General features: G+C 35.2%; 1 protein-coding gene and 1 long non-coding RNA gene across 2 annotated transcripts in view; one reads left to right on the top strand and one right to left on the bottom strand.

The window, feature by feature from the left end:
• LOC123672985 (dual oxidase) overlaps nt 1–14,528 on the bottom strand; it is a 55,919-nt gene extending 41,391 nt beyond the window's left edge. The window contains exon 1 of the mRNA XM_045607353.1: nt 14,225–14,528. Within this exon, the coding sequence (XP_045463309.1) occupies nt 14,225–14,300 (76 nt within the window). The 5' untranslated portion in view covers nt 14,301–14,528. The remainder of the gene's footprint in view (nt 1–14,224) is intronic.
• On the top strand, nt 11,004–13,956 carry LOC123672986. The gene is made up of 2 exons (XR_006746400.1): nt 11,004–11,131; nt 13,725–13,956. It is a non-coding gene; the product is annotated as an uncharacterized LOC123672986 (long non-coding RNA).
• Nucleotides 14,529–16,264: the final 1,736 nt, after the last annotated feature.

Here is a 16,264-nt window from a genome sequence, read left to right on the forward strand (position 1 = left end):
GTAATCGGAAAATTGAGACAAAATGGGGGTGTTCCATTTAAAAAAAAATTACGGTGACATCATTACTCGAAAGTTATTCACCCTGTATAATAATAATCCATTTCATTTGATCCATTATATCTCCACAGATGTAGATCATGTTACAATAAAAAAATACAAAATACATATGCACCTTATTATTATTAGATTGTTATTTTAAAATACGGTAAAATTAAATGAAAAATCGACGTGTTTCAGGATTATTTCTAAAAATGGTCTGTTTAGCTAAAAATGTATGTAAACTGTCTATTCAAAGTACGATGCCACCGTTCCTCAGATAGGTATCTACATTTTCTTATCGATGTTTTTTTTTTCATCTTAACTGCAATGTATGATTGCATGATTTGTCCTTAGAGTTAGATGTAAATGATCATATTATAAGACAGATTTAAATCTCTTGATTCCTGTTCGATTTATTTTATATTTTCGATTTCATTGTTTCGGATATGATTGATTCAATTGTTGGTTTATTCATATGATTTTAATAAAACTTATAGATGCAATCAATATTCAATACCGAATTGGAATATTACATACGAGGGCGGTTTGATAAGTCAGTAACTTTTTGAATGAAACAAATTTTTTTCGACAAAAAAACATTTTATTTTTCTTCATAATCACCTTTTAGCTCGATACATTCAGTCCAGCGTTTTTCTAATTTTTTATTCCCTTCAAATAATAGGTTTTCTCGAGGCTCTCAAAATAGGCGTTTGTTTCGGTAATGACTTCTTCATTCGACTCAAATCTCTTACCGCTCAGCCATTTCTTGAGGTTTGGAAACAGAAAATAGTCGCAGTGGGCTAAATCTGAAGAATAAGCTGGATGAGGTAGCAGTTCGTAGCGCAATTCGTGGATTTTGGCCATCGTGATTCGACAAGTGTGCACACGTGCATTTTCTTGATGGAACAGCACATTCTTCTTCGCCAAATGCGGCCGTTTTTGCTTCAAATCAACGTCGAATCTCTTCAAAAGCTTTCAATAATATTCGCCGTTGATCGTTTTACCTTTCTCGAGGCAATCAATGTGAATGACACCGCGTGCATCCCAAAAACCTGTGGCCATGACCTTGTTGGCTGACAGACTCTGTTTTGCCTTCTTTGGTCCACGTTCACCCCTTGCAACCCATTGTTTCGATTGTTCTTTGGTTTCTGGAGCGTTTTACGTAAAAAGTAATGCTTAATCAGCGCACGGAATTCACTTTTTTCCATTTTCTGAAAAATTCAAGGGGTGGTCTTCTTTGAACGGTTAGAAAACAGCGACTGCAAGTCGTAACTTGCTGAAAATTAGAATGTTGCCCAATGATAGATCACAGATAACGGACACACTTTGCATTGGAAGTAACTGGGAAATTCAAAAAGTCACGGACTTATCAAACCGCCCTCGTATAATAATTTTAGTTCTTACTGAGCCATAAATCCTATTAGAACAACTCTTAATTTCGTCAAGATTACAGCATTCTGTGGTGCCGTTCGTAAGGCTGTAAACACGATAAATCTTCAATGGAACAACCTATAGGAACTTGAAATGTTAAGGTTAGGTTCAGTTCTCTGAAGCCGCTGTTGAGTTTGTATTCCGACTAGGGATTTCGTAAATATGGGCATTCGAAATGTTTTTCTTGATAAATCCAAAACTACAGATTCGATCGAAATGAAATGATGCATTTATATGTGAAATAACAGTTTAAAACTTCATGCAAAATTTCATGATGAAATTGCATCACCATAACCAGAGAAAATTCAAGAAGAAGATCGAAAAATGTACCCAATGCAATTTTTGCGGGACATCAAAACCGAAGAAGTTGTGATTTTGAGTATAGAATAGTTATTTATAATACAAGTGCAGAAGGCATTGATATTCTTCCACGAGTTCAAAATTCAAAAACGAGCCACGAAGTGGCGAGTTTTGGAATGAACGAGTGGTAGAATGAGCCTTCTGTACGAGTATTATACATTATTTTCTCTAATTCATTGCATTTTAATTGAAATTAATGAAATATTCCCATAAATATATTTTAGTGATTTTTGCATTGAAAAATGTTGGTTGGCAGAACTGATTTCTTTGAGGCAAATTGATGAATTGACAGATAAAGCCGTGGCGGAAAGTTCGGAGTACCAACATAGAATAATAAAATATAACCATGAAAACTGTACGTTTCTGATATATTCTCGCACGATTTTGTTCTACAAGATGTGGAAGAATGAACGGAATAACCACAGAATTAGAGAAACAAAATAACAAAATCAACCTTGAATCTTCGTGCATAATTTTGAGCTGTTCACATCATATGAATCACAGAAGAAATAATATTGAAAGAAAACTAATAGGTACTACAGTGCAGGGGTGCCGCCAAACATTTTGGCGCACCGGCAAAATAAAATTTCGCCGCCCTGCTTTACCTAAATCATATAAATTTCCTTTAAAGGATTCGGATTTTCTTTCCGTCAGGTAATTCTTTGAAGGAATTCAATTTCATATAAAATCGTAATTTTCAATTTAAATCTCCTTGTCAAATTTATCAAACGACGTTTTGTCGATTTCATCGAAAAACGTCCTGCATTGTACGACGCTCTATTTGTAAAGCTATAGTAAAAAAAAGACGTAGTTCTTAAACGTGCCAAAAGTCTTGTTTTATTAACTGACTTTGCGCCCCTCTATAATTTGCCGCTCCGGCAAAATGTCCGGTATGCCGCTCTTGGCGGCGGCCCTGCTTCAGTGGATAACCAACCGAGTTGAGAATTTGAGAGAATAGGTGTATATTTTAGAATAACAATGAATTGTAGAATGCAAAATTTCCTGTTGATAGCGTCATCAGAACCACAGAAAATTGAGGCAAGGTATCGAAAAAAAAGTTGAAATCTGAAGTAAAGATTTGTGGTCTCCAAGTGCACGATTGGCGGATGATTGAACGACAAACAAGAAACAAGAAACTGCTCAAAAGCTGCTAATTTTGCTCCAGTGCTTTTCCAATTTTTCATGTTTCACTGAGGAATTCAGAGATAAGAATCTAGAAAATTTCTCCGGGATTCCGAAAAGAATAACTCATTTCAAGCTTTTAATCATAGTTGAAGTTGAAAGTATTCGTCGAATTGTCAGTAGTTCTAAGATCGAAGAATTGCGTGGCGATTGTTTTAAATTCAATGGTCATTCTGGAGCACAGAAAAAACTGATTAGTTATGATTTAAGATCTTTCACAACGATCTTACGTTAATCTAACAATGAATGAGCATTACTGTCTTCTCACTCCGGTTCGTTCACACATTTCTTGAACTTCGAGGACATATTTCCGAAGTAGGTCGACCTTCCTCGGATTCCGGTTGCATTTCATTCAACTTTTAACGACTACACGCGAAATCGCATAAGTTCAAACAGATAATGAAAGATTCTGAGTTTACATTGTACCAGACTGTTCTTTATTCATATCTGCTGATGAGTTACGTGCGAATGTTTCAAGTGAATGGTACATTTTTTAGCACATTGCGGATCCATTTACATAGATTATCGAGGATCGATTCATTGACATCCTTGTTTTAAAGAATCGGGTGATTTTTCACAGCCTTGAAAATGAGTAATGCTATTAATACATCTGTGTCCTATCTCCTATTTTACATCCGCAAACTGTTGCTCCTATTGATTCTTATGCACGGGCATCATTAGTATTGCCAACAGATAGGCATGCTCCTACAGATAAATTACTGCAAATCAGCCAGGCAACAAATCAACTTGATTATCTTCAAAATGGGCAAACCTAAACCTGGCTATATGCGGTCCCGCATTATCTTGTTGGAAAATGGGGTGGAGAGCATCTGCATTTGGGGCAGAACATTTGGCTCCATCACCTCCTGGTTGTAACGCACATAAGTCATTTTGCCTTTAAAAAAATATCAAAGGAGATTAAGTTCTGTGGCGGCTTCTCATAAAGCTCCACATAGCAACAATAAACACAGCACTCGGTAGCCTAGACGTTAATAGGTAGACTCACTCACCGAGATGCGACAAGGTGCCGGGTTCGAGTCCCGGCGGCTCCCGATAATAATAAATTCCCCAAGCGTCTGTGATACGGCACACACAAATATACCAAAGTCACACTGATGAGTCCGGTGTGTGTGCCAGGGACGAAGCGCATAAGTAGGCATACGTGAAATGCTACATTAGTGACCCCGACGTGATGGCGGAAAGCTGCGGCGTTGGAGCGCAGAGGCGACTCACTGCCCCGCTCAACGTTACGGCTACTGGGGTGTCCATCGGACACTAGAGCCGATGTCACGCCGAGCCTCGTGTTTCCATCAACACAGCACTCAACCTCGACGTGATGGGAATGGCTGTCTTAACGATGTGTCCTGGAAAGCAGAAGGTTGATGCGTAGCTCCCATATATCTGCAATTTCCAACGAAACTCTAGACGCCCATTCCCATGACGTGCTCCTTGGTCTGCCGCGGTATAGCGGACCTGAATAGACGGCATTCACGGTCCGCACGATGCCACGAGGTGCAGCTCTGATTAGGCGGCAATCACCCGGCTGCACCGATGACCTCGTAACACGCATAAGTTTCGTTCCTCCGTCACTGGGGAGGGAGTCATGTGGCGGCTCATAAAGCTCCACATAACAACAATAAACACAGCACTCGGTGGCCTAGAGGGTAGGAGTGTAGACTCTCCCTCACCGAGATGCGACAAGGTGCCGTGTTTGAGTCCCGGCGGCTCCCGTTATAATAAATTCCCCAAGCGTCTGTGACACGGCACACACAAATATACCAAAGTCACACTGATGAGTCCGGTGTGTGTGCCAGGGACGAAACGCATAAGTAGGCATATGTGAAATCCTACAGTTCCATAAGCAATATCCCTCCATACTATGTTTCTAACAGTGTGCTTCACACACCTTTTCAAATAAAATTGTATCTCGTCTTTCACCACGTCACATCATCATGCATGCTCAAACATAAGCTGGACTCATCACTCTGCGTCGGCCGTGCCTCGTATGGGATATTGTCTTTACAATATCCCATACGCAAGTAATTTTGGCGCTTGAATCAAAGAATCTTTCAGCGACTCTGCTGAAAAAGCATCAAACATTCAAACATCAAATATGCTGAAAACATTTGACATTCAACAGTAACAAATTTTGAATGTAAAATCGTAGGAATTTTCCATCAGTTGAATGTGTAAACATCGGGCCTTCAAATAATTCGCAAGCGAAAACCGAAGGTAGTGTTGTATTTCGTCTTCGTGAAATATATAATGATTTTATCCCTCTTTCAAAGAGGGTAATAGGGAATTCCGTTTATATTGGTTGTGTTGCCATGGGTTATTTATTATACAGGCTGCTTAGTAAAGGCGGTTTGGAAATTTTTATTGCAGAGAATGTTGTCAAACGCAGAGGAGCGGAACAATCTTATGTTGCTTTTAAAAACCAAGGATACAATATGAAAAAGTGACCAGCAAACTGGATCGAATTACTGCCCTCAAAAAGAGGTGCGTGAAACGGTCGCTTTACTGTTTCACCCCTAACGCCGGCCCTGATTCGTGGTTCAGCCACAGCCGTCCATAAAGACGTATGTACTTCAGCCTTTCAAGAAGAATGGGATACCTCAACAGGAAACCTATCTTCTCATTAATATACAGGGTGAGTGGTGACGTAAGGGATAACGGATCAGTGGAGATAGAGGACGGCAAACTGAATGAGTATTGGTCCCATAAGGTATTGGTTTCAGATATATAGGGTGATTCATGAAAAATTGCTGAAACTCCTACATCTTCGTTGAAATAGTAAATTTTTCTCTGATATTTTACAGGATTGTTACTATAAGCATTGTTCATCAGTTCACGAAAAAAAAATTTAAGAAAATTGCAGGGCCTTATCGAAAAATTCCATTTTAAGGTCAAAAACACGGTATATGGGAAACTCGGTATATGAGATGAAAAAATTGAATATTAATTTGAAAAGAGCTAAAATATTGATTATTCAGGTTCTTGTTTGAATGGCGCAAATTTTGTATGGTACATTGATATCGATTTTACACAGCTTGATTCGTGGTTCAGCCACAGCCGTCTATCAAGACGTATGTAATTCAGCCTTTCAAGAAGAATGGGATAAGATACCTCAACAGGAAACCTATCATCTCATCAATATACAGGGTGACTGGTGACGTAAGGGACAACGGATCAGTGGAGATAAAGGACGGCAAACTGAATGAGTATTGTCCCATATTGATTTCAGAAATATAGGATGATTCATGAAATATAGGATGATTCATGAAAAATTGCTGAAACTATGAACTCCTACTCCTACATCTTCGTTAAAATAGTAAATTTCTCGCTGATATTTTACAGGATTGTTACTAAAAGCATTGTCCATCAGTTCACGAAAAAAATTTAAGAAAATTGCAGGGCCGTATCAAAAAATTTCATTTTAAGGTCAAAAACTCGGTATATGAGATGAAAAAATCGAATATTAATTTGAAAAGAGCTAAAATATTGATTGACGATCAGGTTCTCGTTTGAATATCGCAAATTTTGTATGGTACATTGATATTGATTTTCCACAGTCGCCCAGGATGCCAATAATTCCTGAATCAACCTCGGAATGAACTATATAATAATAATAATAAAAGGAGAACACAAGGGCCGGACACGACCGAGCCCTTCCCTTCTTATATTTTAAATATCTAGGATTGAGTGAATGTTCCTCTTAGCGGGGAGTGAGAAGCCGGCGGCGAGGAGATTTTTTCATCCTACGCGTATAGGCTAAAGTCGGGGGATAATAATAATAATATTTATCTACTCCTATTGAATTATATACTCATTATTCAACTGCTTTTGAGCAATTAATAGTATCTATTAACAAACAGCGTGATTTATAATAACTCACTACTATAACTCACTATTATAAATAGGAAAATATGGATCTGTGCTTCTATACTTCTCTGCTTCTATTCGATTGGCCGAAAAGGAACATTCCATTATTGTTATTGAGGGGAGGATAGTCCGAGGGAATGTCACTTTTGACGTTTTCAAATTAAGTTGATATCTAATTATTGTGAATATTTTGCTGAAAACGATTAATTCAGATAGTGAAGATGAAATATTATAAAGGTATACATTTCCAAAAGACAAACAGCTAATGTTACCATACAGAATTAATTGCCCGAAAAAATATAAAGGAGTTTAAAAAAATTTTCAAGATGGATGTAAGATCATTAAGTCATCGTTTACAGAGAATATTTTTTGGTATATTTTAATGCATTTTTATAGGCAATTATTAAGGTTTTTTAATAAATTTCTATGTCTGTACTCTGTACTGGATTCGAGCTAGCCGAAGCTAGTTCGATTGTGATTGGTGGCACTAAGTTTCCATCTCTCTTGTACGGGATCGAGCACATTATGTTTATTTCCCGTTCCTTCTGTCTTTATTCTAAGTCTGTATTTTTTTCTTAGTATTTATTGATATAGTCGTAGATAAAGTATAGTATTCAACTTGCGGTAATGGTCATAACTCACTTGATGAATTACAGCACTCGCCTGCGGCTCGTGCTGCAAACATCATCTGCGTGAGTTATGACCTACATTACCGCTCGTTGAATAATATACTATTATTTAACATTTCAATTTTAAATAGACAATAGTTTTTAGCTAATGAAAAGCAATATATGTAAAATCCTCACAGAAGGATTAATCTGTGCATGATATTACATGTCGTAGTGTCGTCTCATTAATTTATGCATCGAAAATGCAAAATTTTATTTTTAATGATCTAGTGGAATGATCTTGTTGATTACTCATAAGTTTTAATGTCGTTATTCAGAAAATATATTTACTTAAGTTTCTATTCGACCGAAGAAACTTCTGATGACTAGATTTGACATATCAATGAACTTAACAGACCTCAAAGGTACCCTGTAGGTTTTGAGCCTTTAGGTTTTCTCTTTCAAAAGTTATCGTATTTACGATAGGTTAAAAAAATCTATGGGTTGGACAAATAGGCGGCACCACAGAGTACTAACATTGCATACAATTTAATGGTCGCTCTGGAAGGAACGTGCAAAAATATAGACTCATTTCAGCGAAATTTCAAAATAACGTTGTTTTTTAAAAACATAAATTGAACTTATTCTTAATCGTCATTTTTTTCAAACGAAATAAATCCAGATTTATTTCATTCATTTACTCAGAAGAATCATTTTAATGATATATGTATTCTCCTCTAATGATATATTCATCTATGAAAGAATGAATTAATTAAATAGATCTATAGGTATACGGGTTTGGTAGAAAGTAGGTCACTTGGTGAACCGTCATGAGTAATATAAAAGTTGGCAAAATTTTTCTACTTGCCAATATTATGGTCTTGTTACTGGTCGGGTAAATTGACCTCATTCAAAATATGTTAAATATTGGAAGATAATTTTTAATATAACCTTTTATGCCTTTTAACCTTGAAAATTACCACCTAGTGCTCGTATAATGTGTAAAATTCAGTTATATGTCAACGGCATTATAAGTGAAGGCTATTTCGGCATTTCATTGAGTGGAAGTTTGAAGTTGATATTAACTCATGAAGAAATTGAAAAATAATATGATTGAAGTCTAGTAGAAACTAGTTTCGTAAATACAAACTAGTCTCAGAATAAATGTCAGAATATACACAGTAGGTAATCGTGTTGCACTTTCAGATCATATTAAGCTGAACAAATTCTGTTGTAGTGCAATTCAATTATATAGTGAACAAATTATTTTGAGCAGTTCATGTATTTGATTTATTTTATGTCTGCGGATACAAGCCTTTTGAAATAACCCAGAAGAGTAAAATGTTCGTGGTTTTTATATTCTAGGTTTTTATCTATGAATAATTGTAGTATGTAGTTTGAACATCGTAGTGGCCTTTGAGTTTTTTTACAGGTTCTCACCAATATTTACTGGCAACTATCTTTTATGTTAAAAATTCGAAATTGAAAATCATAAACTCTATATTATAAGGTAATTTCATTTCGAATTTTGTTAACTATTTGTTTCCAGAACCGCGAAGTGTAGGTATTAAGAATATTTCAAAGGCTACTACGATCATTGTATGAAAAATATTCACTATACAATACTGCGATGTTACATTTATAAAGACCCTATATATTATTTGAGAGTAAATAAACAGAAATGAATCATATTACCATTCGAAAAACAATAAAAACGAAAGGTTATGGGCCCAGTACTGCGAGGAGTTTGAAAACAGGTGGTAAGCGGTAAAAAATAAAAGGCATTACGGCTTTGGAAGGAATAATTCTCAAAGAGATTCAGGAAAGCACGAAAATGGCAGAATAAGCGATTGTGTATAATATTGCCTAGTTGAATTGTGAAAATTAGGTCACATGGTAATTCCAAATTAAGATCACATTAGAATTGAAGGAATTGTGGAAGACTCTTATTTGGGGTCAGTACATCTGTCAAAGAATCACTTGCGAAGTATTTTGGTGAAATCGAAACTTTTGGGCGTTCATAATATTATGCTGCATAAACGCTTGAAGTAAAATACTAAAGAACACTGAAATAATATGCAATACTATCATCCACAATACCAACGAGTATAGGTATATTTCTTTCCATACCAAATTGGAACCATCCATCTATATTTATCTTTCCATTGAGCAATATTGCAGATTCTTTCAATTTGAGTTGGTAGGAGGTGAATGTCAAGATAAGAATAAGAATTTTCTAATCACCATTTGTTTATATTTAATCGTTAGTTAATAAGGAAGAAAAAGAATAGCTGTAAAGTAGCTTTTGTCATAGATGACCATAAGAATGAAATAACCAACCTGTAACTTTCTGGGAAACAAGAATAAGAATCACGGTTACAAATATGGAGAATATTGCATGATTGTGTTAATTGCTCCTTTGATTACTTGATACATAATTATCTCTTTATGAGTTGTATGCACTATCGTCAATTCAAGAGCAAGCTTTATTCTTCAACTCATTTCGAGATAAATGGTCTTTCACGTGCGAAATTCCTTCTTCAATTCTAAAACCGATTGAATGTTAATTAGCGAGGATATAGGCATTTGAGGAATCCATGTTATCATGATAACTTCATTTTCACTTTGCGAAAATGATATCACTTCTTTTGTTTTTTGAATTACAATAGTAAGAACTAAAGGACTTCTTTCCAATATTCTTCTTGAAATTCTTTTACTGGTGATGTGGTGAGCTTGAAATTTTGCACGAAACTTGAAATTGTTATTTTATAACTACATACATCTCAAATTTTCACTCCGTTGATTCTGAAGTCACGGAAATAATAGATAAATATTTTTTTATATTCATCTTGAACTTTTTATGATTCTGGTGACAGCATCAACATGAAAGTCTGCAGGAATATTGAAACTGTGAAATGGGTCAACTTGAAAAGGCACCACCATCAATATTTCGGTCCTCATGCAAAATTAGAAAAATGCAAAAATAAGTATACTTTGGTTCCTAGGGGGTTTCAACCCTGTGAGCTTGATGACAGAAAACCCTGAAATCTTCAAAGTGAAGGGGGTTGAGTAACTCCTTGTGTCAAAGGTAATTTGATTGCTTTTTCAAAAATTCTATACACTTGACCTTTTTTGTTAGTACTTTCAAACGGGTACTTTTCAATTGGCCTAATACATATCTCATCTCTTCCTTGCAATAAAAATCTCCAAACCGTCTTTACTAAGCATGTTCAATAAATAACACATGGCAATCCAACCAATATAAGAAGCATTGCCTATTACCTTATTGGAAAAAGGGATGAAATGTATTTTACAAAGACGAAAAGCAACACTATCTTCGCTTTCGAATTATGTGGAAGTTGTTTACACATTCAACATATGGAACATTCCTACGATTTTGCATTCGAAACTAGTTACTGTTGAATGCCAAATGTTTTCAGCGAAACACATGTTTTTAATTTCATTTAGTTTTCGAAGCTTTGCATTTGCATGCCCTACCGCCTTGTGTATCTTGTATTGTGATAGGTATAATCTTTCATCTATCGTACGCTGTGTCTTGTGAATGTGAAAATCAGATATATTACTTACGCATTGTTCATCGGCGTCGTAGAAATCAAGATACCTACAGCGTAAGTAGCTGTTTTATTCAATAAAAAAAAACCGGTATAATATTATATATTAAAAAATTCCAATATTCTTCATTCACTAGAATTTGATTCTTTATCGGAAGTACAATGTTCTGTATTATCATCGAAGCAGGTGATGTTTTTCGGTTGGTAGGGGGAGGGGGTTATAAAGGAGAAAATATTGGGTAAAGGTGAATCATCTTAAGTGCAAATTATTGAATCAGTAATAATGGCGAAACATACAATTTCAAACTCATCTAGCTTTTCTTCAGCGTTTGGAATTGTCATAAAAAATTATAAAAACTTTACTTTTTAATTTTCATTCATCAAATTAAATAAATTTTTGAAAATATTAGTTGAAGAAAAATTCTTGTGTGTAGGTAATTCGAGCCCAAATTCATATTTGATTTCAAGAGATTGGCGCGCGACGAAGGAGCGACAATCGACAATATATTATTTTGCGCTCTCAATATACAAATAGCTATAGCTAGAACTAGACAGCTTTCTACTCTTCATTCTCTTCTTCTAGTCCACGCAATCAAGTTACAATCTACCACCTAAAAATCTCTGAAGATCCATACCGCGAAACGCTAGTTGAAGAATCGACTAAACTGCGTCTAAAATATTGGGCTGATCAGTACAGCCGAGAATGCCTCTACCTATATTCCAAGATTCGTTGGAAATAAAAAATCAGAACGTCTCAGACATGTTTTATTTTCAATTTTGAAAAGGTGTATTGAAGAGAAATTATTTTCATGTGTCTAACGAATACTTAGTTTTTTTGTCACTATCCTATATTAACCGGTTTTTGTTCTAATCGATCAATGAACTTGATAGCGTGCGAATATTCAAATGAGAGTAGACAATAACCATATACACTGCTCAACCATTGAGATGAATGAAATTTGGATTTGAAATAGCCACCATGTTCATTGTTCACAGGACATGAATTGCATTATGAGCAAAATCAGCTTCCGTCAATTGAATAAGTTTAAAATTGGTAAATGAAGTAATTTGCAATATGAACCAAAACAGTTCAACTCCTTAAAAATTGACTGAAATTGAGTTTATTTGTATAATTTTGTCCAATATATCTCTTCAAGTATTTTCAGTATTCGCTCTTAATTTTTTTTTTCTTGAGGAATGTTGCAATTATCCACATAATCTCCTAGTGTGCTCCCCTGTTCTAAAGATACTATAAACGTTAAAATTAAAAATAGGTTAATATTAGGGATATAAAATATTGAACATCATATCTTATTAAAAGTTGATACGGAAAATTTCAATGTATAATATATAATAATATCTAACTATCGAGAATAATAGGTATATGAATGACCCGTTTTTTCTTATCAAATTCAACAGTCCGTACGTTGCCTATTTTGAATGAATTAAATCTGTAAACCCTCTAAATATACAGGGCAGTCCAGATTTTACTTATATATCTGTTTTTTACTTATAACTCTAGTATTATTACAATTTTTGTTTCAATTTTTAGGTATTGTATTCTAGGAAATGTAATGTTTCGAATCAAGTAAGTGTCAACTGACAATATTATCCAGTGGTGTAGATATGGGGGTGCGATGATCCTAGTTCTTTTGATATTCTACCCAACTGGTTCCTTGAATTTTTTTCATATAATGTACCGTTTTCGAGATAATCGAGTACAAAGCAAACACTATCGATAAAAATTTTCAAAAATTGATTTTTCAAATTTTCCCTTTTATCGAAATAAAACCCATGGATTTTGTATTATAACTAATCGCATGATAACAAGTTTCTGGTCAATAACCCATCGAATATTATACAAGTACAAAAATTGGCGTAGTTTATTATAACACTTTCATGGCATTTAATTGAACATTTCAATAATTTTTTATTGTTAGTGTCTGATAAATATTTTTACTGGAATGTTCAATTAGATGCCATCTGATCATCTTTGATGCTTAATTTCCGGTACATACTTTCTGACATAATGTGCCTAATGTTTTCTTAATAAGCCATAGGCCTTAAAAACCAACACGTTTCTTTTGCATCACCTTGAATTACTCTCAAGTTTTCCCCTTTTAGCCCATTTCAGATTATAATTTGCAGAATATTGAAGTTTTGTTGCTTTGTGATAATACAATCAAGTCGAATGATCAATCCAAATCGTATTGGAAATGATTAACGCTCCCAAGTTCTAAAACTTCAAAAGCAAAATGGCTTTTTGAGCGCTCGTTCACGGAACAGAGCGCTCTATAGCTATCATTTCATCACAATGTCTGTATTTTTGCAATTTCGAGCCAGAAATGGTCTCAAACGATAAATTTCACCTCACTAATGACAGATCCGTTACCAATTTCATTTCTGTTCTATCGGCTGCCCGTAAACTCGATATAACCTTGAATCTTGAAATTTTCAACATTTTTGTTACCAATTCCGTTTATATGCAAAATTTTCTGTTGATCCTATCATGACAACCATAGAAAACTCAAGTGGAAAATCTGAAAAATTGCTTAATATTTCAGATTTACAGGTCAGACTAGGTTGAAATTTAGTTTGTATGTATATAGGTACATATAGGATAATCACTCATGTAGAATTGTTTCAGCAGAAGTCCCCATCTAGATGAAATAACCGACAACAATGACATCATAACAAATCACATTTCGTATGATATACTCAAGAGTGCTATGATGTCTAATAGGGCGAGCCCTCAAAAGTTCCTGACACCAAGCCAGTGCTTTTCTTGGATTTTCTTAATACATAATTATAAATACATATACATTGTACTATGGCCTTCTCATGACACATTATCATAAATAAATCGCTACCATGCCATTTGATATTGATATATAAATTATGAGTTGCCCTAAAAGAAACCATTTAAATATTAGCATGTTGTACTTGAGTAAGTGGAACGGGAATTTCAGAGAATGTTAACCTTAATGATCTCACTCCGAGTAGCATCTCACGATCGCGAAGAATCTAGAGCGGCAAATCGAATCCGTTCGAAAAAAGTTGAATCTTCATCAGACAATTACATTAATGCAATCAACAAACTGAAACAATGCAATACAGTACATTTCAAGAATGGAAAGTTAAGATACTCACCGGTGAGACCGCTTTTCGCAACAATGACATATATCCAAAGTAAAGACAATAAGAAGCAATTAAAAGGAGATGGCATATTGCACGATTATCCCGATCAGCTGTTCACTCATTAAACTATAATACAAACGAAAATAATCCGCCCACGCGAAAATGTTCCAGAGTATCCGGAATCTTGGGTGACCCCTTTTTTACGTTCACAGCATGGTTTATCGCTGATTTGAATTCATCGACGATCACATCACTTTATCTTCCACAGTCTACACTGAATGATTATTCTTGTGGCTGTTAGTAGACATCGAAGAGAAAGTAAGTCAGCATTGGAGTCCCCCCACATGTCTCTGTTCATACGTATAAGTAACGAAACCTCTGCTTGCCAGAAAACGTAGATTAGGTGGTCGTTACTCTTTGGTTTCCTATCTTCACAAAACACATATTCTATCACATCAGTTCCTTGATGATTCAATTCATCATGAATCACAGAGAATCTTGACTGAGAATGGTTTAAAAGCATTTTTTTGTATACAGGGTGATTCTCCCAACTAATAGACACATCAACATTTTTCCACATCTTGATATTTCCGGTACAATCCGCAATCGTACCAATTCTTTTTTCGAAAGGTACACTTTGTACATTATTGCGTTTTTTAATTCTAAGTAGAGTTTGGGAAGTCCTATATTGCATCTATCTTTCCTTGTCTTTTTATTGTAAATTTCACCAGCGGGATTCAGGAATATCAATTATTACCAATGATTAATTATTGATTAACATGAAGATTTGCTTGAGGCTTTGAATTATTACTAAGTCTATACATTGAAACGCAAATTTTCATCTTAGTCAAATATGCAGTTTGAAATTAACAAAACAACAAAATTTTGAACGGTTACATTCACGAAACATCAGTGGCGACGCCAGCTCTCAAAAACAGGGGTGGCCAAGTGAGAGCTAAATTTTTTGGGGGGGCAAAGTGAATCCAAATTATAGTGCTGCCAATCCTGTAATTATTTTAATCTTAGTATGTCAAATTTTAGGAGACCCAGCTGAATTTCACGTGGGGCCGGGACCCCTCTGAACTCCCTTCGCACCGCCACGGCGAAACATCTAGTCAGATTTTGTCCATTAAGAGGGAACACCACCATGTGGTTGTTAGTTTTCTGAAATTCTGATATATTTAGGTATTTATTTCGATATATATCTTGAATTTATATGAACCGTTGATTCACTATGGGACATAAGAAGTTCGTTCACTCGCGAATTGAGTGAAATATTGTATCTCTGATATGTTTTCATTTCCGCGCCTTCCATGTCAAATTTGATAGTTCATGTTGGGGACAAAATTTGCTTACTGAAAATGACATATGCTCCCACTATCTATGTTTATTACTCTGAGCTACAGGCTAATGAGAACAATGTTTTGAACGAAATTAAATCAAATGCTCAAAATGCGTTGTTCACCTCCTGACAATGTGCCATCCTATTAACGAATTCTTGAGTCACTCTTTCCAAAACCTCTCCTCGTATGAGTTCACATTCATCAATAATATATATTAAAAAAGTTGAGGGTATTTCTGGTTCAACCGGAAGTATATTATCAACAAGAAATTGTATATCAGATGCATTTTGCGCCATGCACTCAACTGCAAAATTTCATAAATATTGTCCTTTTCCTTCAAAAGATATTTACTTGGTTCCATATTTTATCCCAACCCTGTATATATAGATCAAAAGGCTGAAGGACCTTAGGTCGATGGCCATTTGTTGGTTTATAGACCTGTTACTTTATAACTACTACTACTACTAACTACTACTTTATTTAATAATTTAATAAAGTTTTATTTACTTGAAAAATAATAGATAATCTGAAAAACATATACCTTTATAATGATATGAAGATTCCGAAAAGAATACTTAGAACTTCATGCGCCGTTGGATATATCTACAGGGTGTCCCATAAGTGGCACGTCACAGTGACACCGGAGGAAGGTCAGCTAAAGAGGGACCTAACCAGCCTAACATGACCCCAGTAAAAGTTGCATGGTTTT

This window comes from Harmonia axyridis, chromosome 2 (genome assembly GCF_914767665.1).
Source record: "Harmonia axyridis chromosome 2, icHarAxyr1.1, whole genome shotgun sequence".
Taxonomy (NCBI): Eukaryota; Metazoa; Arthropoda; class Insecta; order Coleoptera; family Coccinellidae; genus Harmonia; species Harmonia axyridis.